The sequence below is a fragment of the Macaca mulatta genome, chromosome 2 (genome assembly GCF_049350105.2).
Source record: "Macaca mulatta isolate MMU2019108-1 chromosome 2, T2T-MMU8v2.0, whole genome shotgun sequence".
NCBI classification, from domain to species: Eukaryota; Metazoa; Chordata; class Mammalia; order Primates; family Cercopithecidae; genus Macaca; species Macaca mulatta.
The window spans coordinates 163,546,622-163,561,439 of record NC_133407.1 but is presented as its reverse complement, the minus strand read 5'-3'; the positions used below and the strand labels follow the sequence as shown (position 1 = coordinate 163,561,439).

Here is a 14,818-nt window from a genome sequence, read left to right as displayed (position 1 = left end):
GGCAGTGTTTACTTCTCCAGGATTCCTTTGCACAATTTACTGCCCTTTCTTCAAGAGCAGAACAACCAAGAGTATGCCAAAAGTCATGGCACATTCAGCCCTTTTAAGGACTCCATCACTGGATTAGCTGATCTTGGGTAAAAGATTTAGGAAAGGAGGTGGGGAAAGGTAAGGGTGATGCAGAGTAAATGATACATTTGGTGGCAACATTTTGTTGAGCAAAGTTATGGTGTTTGCACATTGCTTTTGAACAAAATGATAAATTTCAATCAGGTCTTGCAAGGGTTACAAAGTCATTCTAGGTCAAATGGATAACAGAAGCCTCTATACAGTTGAGTCCAAAATACAGACCCTGAGACAGCCTTCCTTCTTTTTCTCTCTCTCTCTTCTTTCTTTCTTCTCGAAACGGAGTCTTGCTCTGTCATCCAGGCTTGAGTTGAAACGGAGTCTTGCTCTGTCATCCAGGCTTGAGTGCAGTGGCACAATCTCGGCTTACTACAACCTCTGTCTCCTGGTTCAAGCAATTCTCCTCCCTCAGACTCCTGAGTAGCTGGGATTACAGGTACGTGCCACCATGCCCGGCTAATTTTTGTATTTTTAGTAGAGACAGGGTTTCACCATGTTGGCCAGGCTGGTCTTGAAATCCTGACCTTGTTATCCGGCTGCCTCGGCCTCCCAAAGTGCTGGGATTACAGACGTAAGCCAACGTGTCCAGCCCATCCTTCCTTATTTAACTAGGGGATCAATCAACTTTCTTTGGGGATGGCTGGGAAAGGCTGAAGAAAGAATGTATGCTCCACCTGAGCCTTAAAGGATGAATAATTCACAAGGGCACAAAGTGGGGAAAAATTTCTAAACAGAAGGATGGAGATGTAGAAGGGCTGGGATGGTGGAACTAAGGGTCTAAAAGCAGACAGAGTAAGAAGGCTAGAAGGACTGCCAGACTTAGAGTCCACATGAATGAATGGTGGGCTGTTAGTGGTGACATGCTGGGAGGAAGGGAGCTGCAGGAGGGGGAGCCCAGCCACAGGACTCCCAGGGGCAGAAAGAGTCCAGGGTCTCCAGGGTTTCCTCTGTCCATTGAGGGAGTGTTTCTGGGATAAGAGGCTTCTTAAGGAGAGCACAGAAGAATCTGTTCAAATGGAACTTTGGTAGAAGGTACCCTGGGACCCAGGGTAGCCCGGCAGCAGCTCTGATGGCTTCTCCGGTTCCCCTTCTTTGGGTGGTTCAGCCTTCTCCAGGCCCCTCCTGGCCAGCCCCAGATTACAATTTCTGAAAAGACTCCTCTTGGGAGTCATTTCTCTTTTATTACGGTACCACTTGGACAGCACACACACAGCACAAGAAACTGCAAACCCACACACAGAATGAATTAGGAAATTCCTATTTAAAAGTAGATGATAGAAGAAGCTGTGCTTCCAGGAGGGCCTCATGGTTCAGTGCCTGGAGAGTCCTGGGGTGTCAGCAGCCCCCAAGACTCTATGATAAATTGATGATATATTTAGAGCCAAATGCCCCCCTCTAAGCATATTTAATAAGGCCTGAACTCCTTCATGCAAACGTGCACACCCACAGATGTACACACAGGACTCGGGGCACGGGACAGCCTGGACATGACAGCCAGCTCAGCAACAAGCACAGTGGACCCAGCTGTGCTCTCCCTGTGGCTCTGGTGGTGGCTGAGTTCCTGGCACTCATCCCTCACCAGCTCCCCAGCTCTCTTGAGAGATGCCAGTGTGGCGTGTGGCAGTGGGGAAGTGGAGGCCCGTTTTCCCGAGGTGAGGACTCAGGTCTGTTATTCTGGACTGCAGGGGAGCACATCCCAGCTTTCTTACACGAGCCTTGCTTTGTTGTCTCATCTGCCAAGAGTCACCTGCCACTCCCAGAAGAACAAGTGAAGCCATGTGTCCCTGGGAAAACCCACCTACTTGAGTCCCAGGAGCTGCATGTACATCTCTGTCCAGCAGTGTGATGTTGGGGGAAGTTACCTCATTTCTCTAAGCCTCATAATCCCTGTCTGTAAAAATGAGTGTCTACTTCACAGGGTTATCAAAAGGAATCACAAAAATATGATATTGCCAAGTACTATGCTGGACTCAAGTGAAATGTTCAAATCCTATTTTCTTTCCTGTCTTTGTGTCCCTCATGTCTTCCTTTTTATTTCTCCATTTGGTTTCTTGGTTTATGCGTCTGTTGGTAGTCATGTAACCCCAATGGAACCAAAAGCACCTCTTGACCAATAGGTTCTCCCATACCCCAACAGAAATTGCTGGTGTGTGCCTCCCCACAGTACAAAACTGCATCACTGGGTGAATCAAGAGGATGAGCCACAGGACAAGGGGACAGTGGGGACAGTCAGGATCTCAGGTACATCCGAGCCCAGGGGAGAGATCTGGGAAGCCTGTGGGTGCGTGGAGATCTGTCTCAGAGAGAAGGGCAAGGTGCCATAATGGTGGAAAGACACAAACAAGAAATAGTGGTGTAGGGGTCGCTCTGAGCTGGGTCTGGCCAGAAGCTGGAATCTAGGGAGGTGTTGTTCACAACATTCAGCAGAAATAAAACCACTGCCTTCCAGAAGTGGGAGACCCAAGGATGTAGGAGGCTTATCTTCCTCGTAGGTCTCTCCACCAAAAGGCCAGTTTGATGGATCACAGTCCACACCTCAGGTTCTGTAGAAATTTCCCATGCATCTCTCCATCTGCCTGTCCATTCAGCCATCCATCTGAATATATGAAGAGTTTTATAGAATATAGGCTGACCTGGACAGAAAATCCTGTGTTCATTCAGCACCTTTTATCCAAGGAGTCAGTATCTTTCATAGTCACTCAACTGGAGTCTTTTATAGTAAGGCTGCGAGGTAGTAATAGGACGGGCAATGCCCCTCTTTTTATAGATCAAGAAGTGCTCAAAGTAACGCAGTGAGCCCAGCTGAAACATGGTATGGGCTGGTCAAATGCAGGGCACTAATCTGTTCCCCAAAGACCAGAAATTGGCTCTCCTCCTGTGGGCCTTGGTACAGCTTCTCCTGGACTGACCTCTGTGTCTAGACCAGCTCTGTTGCTTTTCACACCAGTGTGGGTTTCAAGTCATCTTTGAAGTTCACAATAGGCTTGGAGCGGGCCCACAGCTTTTCCCAGGAAGCCAGCCCCGCCGTAGGCTTAGGGTCAGTGTCTGATGTGCCACTGTCACTAGAGTCAGAAGAGCTCTGGAAGCAGATTTCACAGTAGGGCCGGTGGCAGTGGCAGAAGAACTCATCTGAGCTGCTGGACTCGGTGTCAAAACAGCTGTGTCGAGAAGACAGGGAGGGACAGCCCGAGGGCACTGGGGGCCACAGATGCCACTGTTCAGGCAAGTCAGGTGAGGCTTTGGAGAGGCATGGGGCAGCAGGACTTGGGGCCAGGCCAGAACCAGAAGGCTGGGGAAGAAAGGCTGCTTCGCTCCCTCTAGCCCCCTCGGGCTCTGTCTGGCTTTGTCTGCTGCGCTCCAGGGTACCTCGTCTGTCTTGAGGATCTGAAGGTAGTGAAGGCTTCCTGGAAGAAGGTCTTCGTGTTCTGCAATCAGCAGTTTGTGGGGCCAGGCTGGGGCTGTCCCCATTCTGCACATGTAGCCTGCTGTGTGTGCCAGAAACAGTCCTGTTTGCCCGATGCCCCACAGATGAGGAGGCAGAGCCAGGAAAGTGTGAGCGGGCCTGCTGAGTTGCCCGCCTTCTCCTCACCATGTAAGGGCTAAAGCCCAGCTCCTTGGAGAGGGGCATCTTTTGGGGGCTGAAGGCAGCACTGTTCTTCCAGGTTTGTTGGTGACAAGACGGGGTGGTGGGGAGGGAAGCCTCAGGGCCCAGGCCCAGATCTTGTAAGACCTCCTGAAGTTTCTCCCTGATTACTGAACTGACCCGTGACCGCCGCTCCTGGGGCTCCTCTGAGTTCTCCAGATGCCTCTGTCTCTGGGGATCTGAGCCTCCTCTACCTGGTAGGAGACTCTGGCTGGGGGCCATGGGGACTTGATCTCCTCTTTCTGGACCCAGGCTTTGCTCAGTCCATCGCTTCTGGCTACAACCTGAGTCTAAATGATCAGAAAAGTCTTTCGAGTCAGATATCTTCTTCTCTTTCCCTGGGGAGAGGCTGGTGTCCTTCCCAGGCCCCTCAAGGCTTTGTGCATGTGAGGAGGGCCCTGTAGTGCACTGGGAATCCTGGGTAGCCATGCCAGGATCATTCCGAAAGTCAGAGAGGTGACCCGAAGGCCCCTGAGCAGCTGCCAGGGTGTGGACCGAGGCTGCGGCCTGGACATCCTTGCTCGGGGAAGAGGCAGGTGGGGCAGCCTGCTCTGGGAGGTCATAGGTGCACTCAGCAGACATCAGCCTCACAAGCTTCTCTTTGGCATTGTTTACTTGTTCCTGCAGGCTTTCAATCACAGCATTTTTCTGTAAAATAAAAGCAAAACCATCAACAAAAATGCCGCCGAGGGTTCCATAGTGCCCACCATGGTGGAGAAGGTGTGGCTTTCGAGGAACCTTGGCTGAAATCTCAGTTCTTCCAGTGTATTGGCTGGTGACCTCAGGTTCTGAGGAGGTTCCTCCCTCCAGTGAAATGAGTTGATGCATGTAAAGTGCTTAGCACAATAACTGACATAAAAGGTGCTCAATAAAGGCCAACCATGATTTATTGTCATTATCTTGGTCTCCTCCTTACATCCCCACACTGTGTGGCATTGCTTATGAAGAGCAAGGAGGCACAGCCTGAGTGCCTGCTGGCCACTGCAGCACCCTATCACCTTTCCCAGAACTGAGAGGGTCAGGCCACTTTGCAGGTATGAGCTGAATAATGTTTGGAATGGCCCCACGGAGTTTATCACACTTTTGCAAAAATTTAGATAAATGTGAAGCATATCTCCAGGGGATGAAGAAGTAGGGGAACAAGTATTTTGCCTCTTACTAAACAGCTTAGAAAATGGGAAGAATAAGGAGAAGGGTGGAGATTCCTGTGGCGATAAAATAAGATTGGAGCTGAGAAGGGCCAAAGAGAATCTCAGGTTGGTGTTATTACCTCCCTAGGCTGGACCTCTGGGAGTCAGTGGCCAAAGCTGCCATGTGGCAATATCAGCTGTCGATTTCACCTAAAGTAGGGGTCCCCAACTCCTGGGCCATGGACCGGTAGTGGTCCATGGGCTGTTAGGAACCAGGCCGCACAGCAGGAGGTGAGCGGGGGGGCGAGGAAGCATTACCACCTGAGCTTCCGTCAGATCAGCTGCGCCATTAGATTCTCACAGGAGCGCAAACCCTATTGTGAACTGCACATGCGAGGGGTCTAGGCTGCACACTCCCTATGAGAAGCTAATGTCTGATGATCTGAGGTGGAACAGTTTCATCCCGAAACCATCCCCCTGCCACTGTCTGTGGAAAACTGTCTTCCACGGAACTGGTCCCTGGTGCCAAAAATGTTGGGAACCACTGACCTAAAGGAGTGCAAGCATCAGAACTATTGAAGAATCACAAAGAAATGAAAGGACTGTTGGGCCTAAGCCCCTGCTAGCTTGATTCACCAGCCCTAGAATGGAGCCCAGGAGATGAACGAGGCTGGAGCAGTTCTGCTACTGACTTGCCTACTCGCTGCGTGGGTGTTAGCTGGTAAACAAGTTGTGCCGGAGAGGACTGGCAGGTGAGAGCTGCAGAGGTGTGCCTATCCTAACTGCGAGACTGTGGGGCATGAAGCAGGAGGAGGAGTATTGGCAGTGGGTTGCAGGGAGCGACTGCAGCCCAGACATCTTTCTGTGGTGCAGCAGCTGATTCTCGAGCTCAGACTATGTGTCCACCTCTAGAAACTTCTGATCCTCAAAGGCAGAGCAGGAAGGAGATGTTCACAGGGAACGTCTGGACTTGGGGCAGATGACATGGGGTCGAGGGTTCTGGGAAGGCAATAATGTAAGCAAATGTTCTAGAAGGTGCTTGTCTGAACACCAAAATGCTGCCTGTTTGTTACTATCATCTTTAGGAGCTGGGCATGAGCATTTGGACCTCCATTTATTATGCACTAGAAACAAAAGGATGTTTCCTGTGTTAGGATAACTAATACAAATTGCCTAGTTATACCAGTCCATAACTGCTAATTAGGACTACTAGTTATGGAGTGAACCTGTGGTTTCATCTCAGGTTTACATGCGAGAGTTGCCTAGAAGTGATCCTTTAAGGGAGCAGTAGCTTAAGTAAAATAGTCCAATATTCTGACTAGCAACTCTCCAAGCAGATGCACTGCTCCCCTTGTAGAAGTGGGAAGGTGATTTTTCTGATAGTTGGTATTGCTAGTTTCACCCTGGTTGAGTCTACTTCTTTTGCCATCGGAAGAGAGTCCAGGGCCAGTGAGGGACTGGTGAGTAAGGTGGAAGGGACTTCCAGCTGAGCACATGCATGCCTGTCCTTCCTCCCTTCCCTCTATCGGCAGAGTGGTGAGGTCTGGGTGTTGCTGGGTGAGTGCAGATGACTCAAGGACTTGCCAGAGGCAGAATGGATGAGTAACAGGGGAACACTCAGGTGTTTGTGATCCTGGGCTGTGCCAGGTATCTCTCTGAGGATCTCATGGGGGGACCTCAACTCTCTTCCTCCTCCACCAGCCTCTCCTCCCGAAGCCCATTGTGCGCATTCTCATGTGGGCTTCTGGAGGCCTCTACAGCCTCACAGAGTTAGGAAGGACCCATTGGCTAATGGCAACTACTCCTGCGGGTGAAATCTGAGTGCCGCCTTTTTGTGCCTTATCTATAAACTCCTTTGAGTATCGAAAGATACTATAAATATGGAGTTGGGAAGAATACTCTTCTCCCAGCAAGCCAAACATCTGAAGCTGGCTGGTGACAGATTTAGAAACGTCAACCTAAACAGAAAATTTCCTTCTTCCAGAAAAAGAAGTGGGACTCTGTTTTTACCAAGGCTGCATACTAATTAGAGGTGTGGTGTGAGGCACTGCCATTATGAGACTGAAATCTGACCTACCATGGCAGCTGCACTTCAATGAGCTTATTAATTATTATTTTTGGCACATTGAGGGAAGCAAAACATCCACCTGCATATTTCACAGGGGGCAGGTCATAAGGAGACACGGAATCAGCCTCTTGTTTCTATGGTTTGGGGAGAAAAGTAATCGGTTTGTTTACTTGGCTGCAGAGTGTATGAGGAAAGCACTTCAGCCTTGTGGAAGGTTCTATCTGCTGGCCTTCTCTTAGACAGGGAAGTCAGTGATAGATGCTGCCCAAAACAGCTTCGGGGGGGACCCCTGGCTATAGGGGCAAGAGGGGAAAGTGTGAGAAGATGGGTTGCCCAGATCACGGGAAAGTAAGAGGAAGGCCTGAGTGGGGGAGGGGGGCCTGCACAGGAGGGCACTGCACACCGTGAGCCAGAGTCAAGGTCTGTGCCCATGTTGAGGCAGGAAAGATACTCATGTTTATCTAACGGGCAGTGCTGGAGCTGGGGATGCAGATGCTGGAACCTCTTGACACCTGCCACCGGGCCCTAGGACTGGCTGCTGGTTCTCAGGCCTGTTCTGGGAAAGACATTCCAGGTGTAGCATGCGCTGGGGAGGCCATTTTCTTATCACTTGTGCACCTGTGCCCACTGAAGGGCTTCCTCTGCAGACTCAATGCATCTTTTTGGATATAGCAGATCAGACTGAGTCCCTGCGTGGGAAACAGGGTAGCACAGGAGAAGTACAAGCAGCACGTTGCAAATTACCATAAGGCTAAAGAGTCAGTCCACTTGGCTGTTCCAGCATCAGCTGACTGTGAATGAAAACTATCCTGGCTGTTCTAGCCAAGTTTCTGGCCTTCTGTGTAGCCGGGAAAAAAAAAAAATGCTTATTTGAATATTTCACAGAGTATCAAAGGCAATATTACTCCCTTGCCAGGTGGAAAGAAATCTGGCTTTGAAATACTAAATAGTAAAGAAGTGAAGAGGTGTTACTCTGATGGACAAAAATGGTCCAGAACCATAGAGGGTCATGAACAGTGGGTGCCTGGAGGCACTGAGTCCCTTCATCTGTTGTGTTTTTTAGGTCCCCACCACACTGTCCTCTCATCAGTGACTATTAATACCTAGGTAGCAGTCCTAAAAAAAAAAAAAGCCCAGTTTCCCAAATAACACCTACTGAGATAGGTTCTAAACTGAAAAAAATATGGAATGTAATTCAGTTAGTGTCAAAATACTGACTAATTCCCCTGGGCCCTGTGCCTTCTTCCTGAGTCAACGAAGCCCTCAAGCTTTTCCACGTGCTTTCTTCAAGCCCACACCACACTGCCTAAGTCTGGGAGAGGGGCCAACTCTGGCTCAAACATAGAAGAAAGAAGCCCGGGGGGCTGCCTAGTTCTCCCTTGCTGCTACAATCACATTCAGAAGCCCTTGTTTAGTCCCCTTCCCCGTCTGTAGACATGCCTGGACTTTCTGGGATGATGGGCTGATTGAGATCTGCAGCCAGTACCTAGGAAAGACAATAAGGATCCCATGAGATCTTGGACATGAAGACACTACTCTATGTAAAAAGAGAAAATTAGGCCAGGCACGGTGGCTCATGCCTGTAATCCCAACACTCTGGGAGGCCAGGGCAGGTGGATCACTTGAGGTCAGGAGTTTGAGACTAACCTGGGCAACGTGGTGAAACCCCGTCTCTACTAAAAATACAAAAATTATCTGAGCATGGTGGTGCATGCCTGTAGTCCCAGCTACTTGGGAGGCTGAGGCATGAGAATTGCTTGAACCTGGGAGGCGGAGGTTTCAGTGAGCCAATATGGCACCAGTGCACTCCAGGGTGGGCGACAGAGTGAGACCTCATCTCAAAAAAAAAAAAAAAAAAAAAAAAAGAAAACGAAAAAAGAAAAAAAGAGAAAATGTATCACAGAGAAGCTAGTGTCCATCACATTTCAGGGTCTTTACAATGCTGTTCCCTCTGCTTGGAATACTTTTCCCTGTAGTCTTTGCCTGGCTAATTTGTACTTAACCTTCAGCCCTCAGCTCAATGAGTCTTTTCTGACTGGTCTAAGTTATGTTTTCTTGCCCTTACCGCACATTATTCTGTCTTATCTCTCTGATTTTTCTTTCATAATTCTTATGACAATTTATAATTACATGTTTGCTTGATGAATGAATCTCTATTTCCTCCACTAGACTGTGAGCTCTGGGAGGGTAGGAACCATGCTTTTGTTCATTGTTCATTGGCACAATGCCTGGCACATAGGAGTGACTCATTAAACATCTGTCCATTGAATGAAGTAGCTGCGTGTCAGGTTTTACTTTTGCTGTTAAGGGAAGTGGGAGAATCAAAGGAAAAGAAAACATTAGCAATAAGATCCTCAGGGGCCACCGATACATGATTGGATCCTTTACAGGGAATCTTCCAGGCAGGGGCGGAGCTTACTTCTGTGAGGAGCCTCTCCATGGAGCTTTTCCCTCCCTTCAGGTGGCAGTTCTCTTCCTCACCATACTGGGTATGGAAGTTTTTGCTGGGAGTGCTGAAATATTTGGCCATGTGCCTGATTGTTTGGTTTTCCTCTTCAAATGCCTTCCATTGCTTCAGCTGTTAGGTAAAAGAACACGTTATTTATTTAATTACACATCCAGAAACACATTCTCTCACTCTTTCTCATAAACACGAAGGAATGACACTATCATAGATACACACATGCACAGGCTATTCTCTCCTTAAAATGCACTGTGCTCTGGAGGGCTCATAGATCGTAATGACAAAAGGTATAGGGAATGTTAAGGTTATATAATTTTTAAAATGCCAAAGGGCTGGGTGCAATGGCTCACTCCTGTAATCCCAGCTACTCAGGAGGCTGAAGTGGGAGGATCACTTGAGCTCAAGAGTTTGAGGCTACAGTGAGCTACTGTTGTGCTACTGTACTCCAGCCTGGGTGGCAGACTGAGACCCAATCTTAAAAACAAACAGGCAAGCAAACAAATAAACAAAAAACCCCAAACACCCTCAAAACAAACACAAACAAAAACCTCCAAAGGAAGAATAGGACAGGTAGATAAAATAGAACAGCCTTAGCCCATCTGCCTATCCATTGCCAAACCGATCAAAGAAAACCAGAGCTGAAGTTTCTTCTACCGGCACATTCTAAAGCCAGAGTTAGCAGCTATCCTGGGGTTAAGCAATCTGAACACTATATGTTTCAAATGAAACTTTTTCAAAATAGCATGCAGCTATTTAATTATTTTTCATTTGTTCAGTAATGGTGTGCTTGCTGCTATTGAAAATTCAGTTCCTTTGAGTGAACTTCTAACCCCAGTCAATAATCAAGGCTCGGAGGGCCTTTGAGGGCGGCCCCCTCGTCACGTCAGGATGCTCTAGCTCATCATCTAGTTTCTTTGACAAACTAGGAAAGGCTCAGGAGTGTGGCTGTCTAAGCTTACACAGCCACTTAGCAGCACAACTACAGCTGTTAGCAGGACACCGTGCCATGCCCACGTCCTCACTCAGTTGATGAAGAGAGAGACTATTAACGGTGGCAGTCCAGGGAAAGCTCTTCAGGTCTCGAGGAACACTCTGCAGAGGCATGGGCTGGTTTAGTTGAACAGGGATGAAGCTGAACATAGAAACAGCAGCCTCTGCCTGAGTCTGTGGGGCACTGCTGACCCACCGAATGCCAGTAATGTGAGTGACACAGGAAGCCACGGTGGGGAAGGCCTCTGTTTTCCCCTCAGGACTCCCCATAACTAAGTGTCTTAGTGATGGACACTAGGGACCCTGGGACCTTGGTTCTAGAAATGATGCTGTGGTGTCTACGGGGAGCCTCAAAGGGAACCTGGGATTTCTTTACTCATCCATCAAACATTTATTAAGCTCTGACCATGGAGTGTAAACCAAATTTTGTAAATCTCAGATAGGATTCTGAATTCTGCCATCAATTTCAATGCCATTGAAATTGATATTATCACCCAAGTCCTCTTGGGTCCTCTGCTGATTCATCATGAGTCCATCATGGCACCAGGAGTTTGTGTGACCTGTGTTGGGTCAGGCCTGGTACTTCCCCTCTCAGATGCCTTTCTTGAAGGCTCCCTCCCCACAAAAGGATGCTCTCAGCTCACCACCCTACTTGGGAGCTACTGGAGCCAATACCACAAGGTCATCTGTGGCCTTGGGTGGATGAATCAGACCTCCTAGGGTTATTCTCCTTGCACTGACCCTGGCAGTGCTGCAGTACAGCTTTTCCTTCATCTCCCCCAGCACTCCCAGCCTGAGGCTTCTCTGCAGGGCTGGCAGAGGAGCAGCTCAGCACTGGCGTAAGGGCCCTCCCAGGGCTTTTGGTCTTTCTCTCCCTAAACTGGCCAAGTGGAGCCAAGATCCCCCTTGATTACTCTAGCCCTCCATTCCTCATTTGTGAAGATACTGGTCCTTGAGGCTCAACCCTTCAGGGTTTCTGGAATCCAGCTATGAATTTCACAATTCAGGGCCTCTCCTCTGCCTTCCTCCAGAAGGACAGGCAGATTCTGGTTTTCTGAGCCTCTGGGCTATAGGGCTGTGGCAGAGTGAACAGTGGTGTCTCAAAGATGTTCACTCTCATCCTAATTCCTGGAGCCTGTGAATATGTGACCTTATGTGGCAAAAGGGACTTTGCAAATGTGATTAAGGATTTCAAGAGGCGTGATTATTCTGGATTATCCAGGTGGGCCCAATGTAATTGCAAGAATTCTTATAGGAAGGAGGGAGGAGAGCTAGAGTTGGAAAAGGAGATGTGACAATGGAAACAGGGGTGAGAGAGAGAGAGATCTGAATCTCTTCTGGCAGATTTGAACCCGGCCGGCTTATAAGGTGGAGGAGGGGACAATAAGCACAAGAATGCAGGTGGCCTCTAGAAGCTGAAAAAGATAAGGAAACAGATTCTCCCCTCATGTCTCTGGAAGGAATACAGACCTCCTGACACCTCAAGTTTAGCCAAATAAGACCTATTTCAGATTTCTGACCTCCAAAATTTTAAGATAATAAATTTGTATTATTTTAAGCCACTAAGCTTATGGTAATTTGTTACAGTAGCAATGGGAAACTAATACGGTGCAACTAAATGTCAACTCTTTAACAGGGTCCAGCAGGGCCTCAGAAGCTCCCCAGGTGTGCATCTCCCTAGTCTTGTCATTCTCCCCCTGGTTTCCATTTGTGCTTCAAAAATAACAAAGACTGTGGTGCTCCAAACATACCCTACTCTCTCTCTCACCTCCCTGCCTCTGGTCATGTTATTCCATCAGAAATGCCACCTACTTTCCCCCATCTCTTCAATGAACTCTTACGTTTCCTTCAAGACTGAGCTCGAACACCTCACCTTCCTTCCTTCCTCCCTCCCTCCCACCCTCTCTTCTTCTTTTTTTTTTTTTTTGAGACAGGGTCTTACTCTGTCTGGAATGCAGTGGCACAATCACAGCTCACTGCAGCCTCAACCTCCTGGGCTCAGGTGATCCTCCCACTTCAGCCTCCTGGGTAGCTGGGACCAGAGGCAAACACCACCATGCCTGGCTAATTTTTCCTTTTTTTTTTTTTTTTTTTTGAGATAGAGTCTCACTCTGTCTCTGGCTGGAGTGCAATGGCACGATCTCAGCTCACTGCAACCTCTGTCTCCCAGTTCAAGCAATTCTCCTGCCTCAGCCTCCCAAGTAGCTGGGATTACAGGCACCCACCACCATGCCCAGCTAATATTTTGTATTTTTAGTAGAGACAGGGTTTTACCATGTTGACCAGGCTGGTCTTGAACTCCTGACCTCAGGTGATCTGCCCACCTTGGCCTCCCAAAGTGCTGGGATTACAGGCGTGAGCCACCATGTCCGGCCAATTTTTGCATTTTTTGTAGAGACCAGGTTTCACTGTGTTGACCAGGTTGGTCTCGAACTCTTGGGCTCAAGCGATCCACCCACCTCAGCCTTGAAAAGTGCTGGGATTATAGGCATGAGCTACCATGCCCAGCCTCATTTTCTGAGAAGGTGTCACCGAGTTCCCAGATGGGCTGGGAAAGGCCTTTCTCAAGGCTCTTAACACATGTATTATAATTCCTTTCATGTTTGCTCCTCACTAGACCTAGAGGCGGGCCCTGTGTTTAAGTGCATGTTCCCAGCAGTTAATAAATGGATGGATGGACGGATGCATGAACAAATGAAAGAAGCTTTCTTTAAAATGCTCACTGGTCTAGTAGGGGTGCTGGGACATATACAGATAATTACAAGGCAGATTAGAAAGGCCTGCGCATCTTCAGGGAGGAGCAGATGAAATGCTTTGGGGGTTAGAGGAGAGAGAAAACAATCTCCTACCTCAGGACTTGCCTGCCTCTCTGAGGGAGCAGAGGGCTGGGGGATGATGGGTCATATTCGGGTCAGAACAGCAGTGGCTGGCTGACTTCTAGTGATGACCTCAGTGCTTGGCATAAACACTCAGGCATTTCCTGAGTGCCTGTGTAAAGAAGGCTTCTTGGGCCCCTTGTCTCCTAAGTAATGTCATCCATTTCACTTGCTCTCTGGCGCTGCCTCACTGCCCTGGGGGTATCTGTGCCTTTGTTTTCACAAATCCCTCCCATCACAGTCCCATATGAAAACTCACTGGCAAGAAGGAACCCAGTCTTGCTGCAACCCCCAACCCCTACCCAGATAGCTCCCCTCACACACTTTCCCAAATTTACTCAAATTACTCAAATTACTTTCCCAAATTCTCTTCTAGGAATACACAGTGCAAGTATCACAGGGAGAATCGTTCTACCAAAGACCTCTGAGCCAGAGGGGAACACACAGAAACCTAACAAACCTCAGTTACTTTTATATTTTGAAAAAGAACTACTTACCTTCTAAACCTAAAATACAACAGACTACAAAATACAGTTTTTAGTTTCACATCATGGTCAGTTAGTTCCAGAGGAGAAAAAAAAACACAAGGGAGAAAATGGAAGAGGAAAGACAGAATAAGAGAAAGGAAGCTTAAGAAAGCTAGGAGGGAAAGACAGAGAGAGAAGGAAAGCAAGCCCAGCGCTGTCCATCCACCCAATTCCTGTACCTCATAATCATTCCATTTCCCTTCCCAATTCAACAAATCAAGTGCTTGTTGCTTAGTGAAAACCTGGGAGGCAGATTTCAAGCAGTACTTCATCCTGCATTTTTGTGTGTAGATTAGAGTACCCAGATGTCACAACTGTCCTAGCTGCTGAGGACTCAAACACCAGGCAAAGCAGAAGTGATGTGGCTGAGGCTTAGGATGTAAGTGGGGCAGTGGTGAGAAGTGAGGGTGGAGAGAGGAGCCGTAAGCAGGGCGTCATCATGGAGATTGCCAATTCATTCCGTTTTCTGAGCAAGGCCTTTTTTGTTCAGAAATGCTTTCCTCTGATAGCTCCTTGATAATGACTTCTGCCCCAAATTATTTTCTTCTCTTTCAGAGACTCCTATCAGCTCTCAATTGTATTCCTAGATGTTTTCCATATTTTCTTTTTTTCTTTTTCGTGTTTTGTTTGTTTGTTTGTTTTTTGACACAGATTTTCACTCTTGTTGCCCAGGCTGGAGTGCAATGGCATGATCTTGGTTCACTGTAACCTCTGCCTCCTGGGTTCAGGCGATTCTCCTGCCTCAGTCTCCCTAGTAGCTGGGATTACAGGTGGATGCCATGACACCCAGCTAATTTTTGTATTTTTAGTAAAGATGGGGTTTCACCATGTTGGTCAGGCTGGTTTCGAACTCCTGACCTCAGGTGATCCGCTTGCCTTGGCCTCCCAAAGTGCTGGGATCACAGGCATGAGCCACCGTGCCTGGACATTTTCCATATTTTCTTATCTAGTCTCTCATTTGTTTCCTTATTTTCTGTTTCCTTAAAGTAATTCA

General features: G+C 48.2%; 1 protein-coding gene across 2 annotated transcripts in view; it reads right to left on the bottom strand.

The window, feature by feature from the left end:
- Nucleotides 1–244: 244 nt before the first annotated feature.
- Nucleotides 245–14,818, bottom strand: part of GPR156 (G protein-coupled receptor 156) — a 138,733-nt gene continuing 124,159 nt past the window's right edge. For both annotated transcript variants that reach the window (XM_015129961.3, XM_077993851.1), the window contains 2 exons: nucleotides 9,387–9,545; nucleotides 245–4,417 (listed from right to left, as the gene is read on the bottom strand). In XM_015129961.3, coding sequence (XP_014985447.3) covers nucleotides 3,065–4,417; nucleotides 9,387–9,545 — 1,512 coding nt within the window. In that variant the 3' untranslated portion in view covers nucleotides 245–3,064. The remainder of the gene's footprint in view (nucleotides 4,418–9,386; nucleotides 9,546–14,818) is intronic.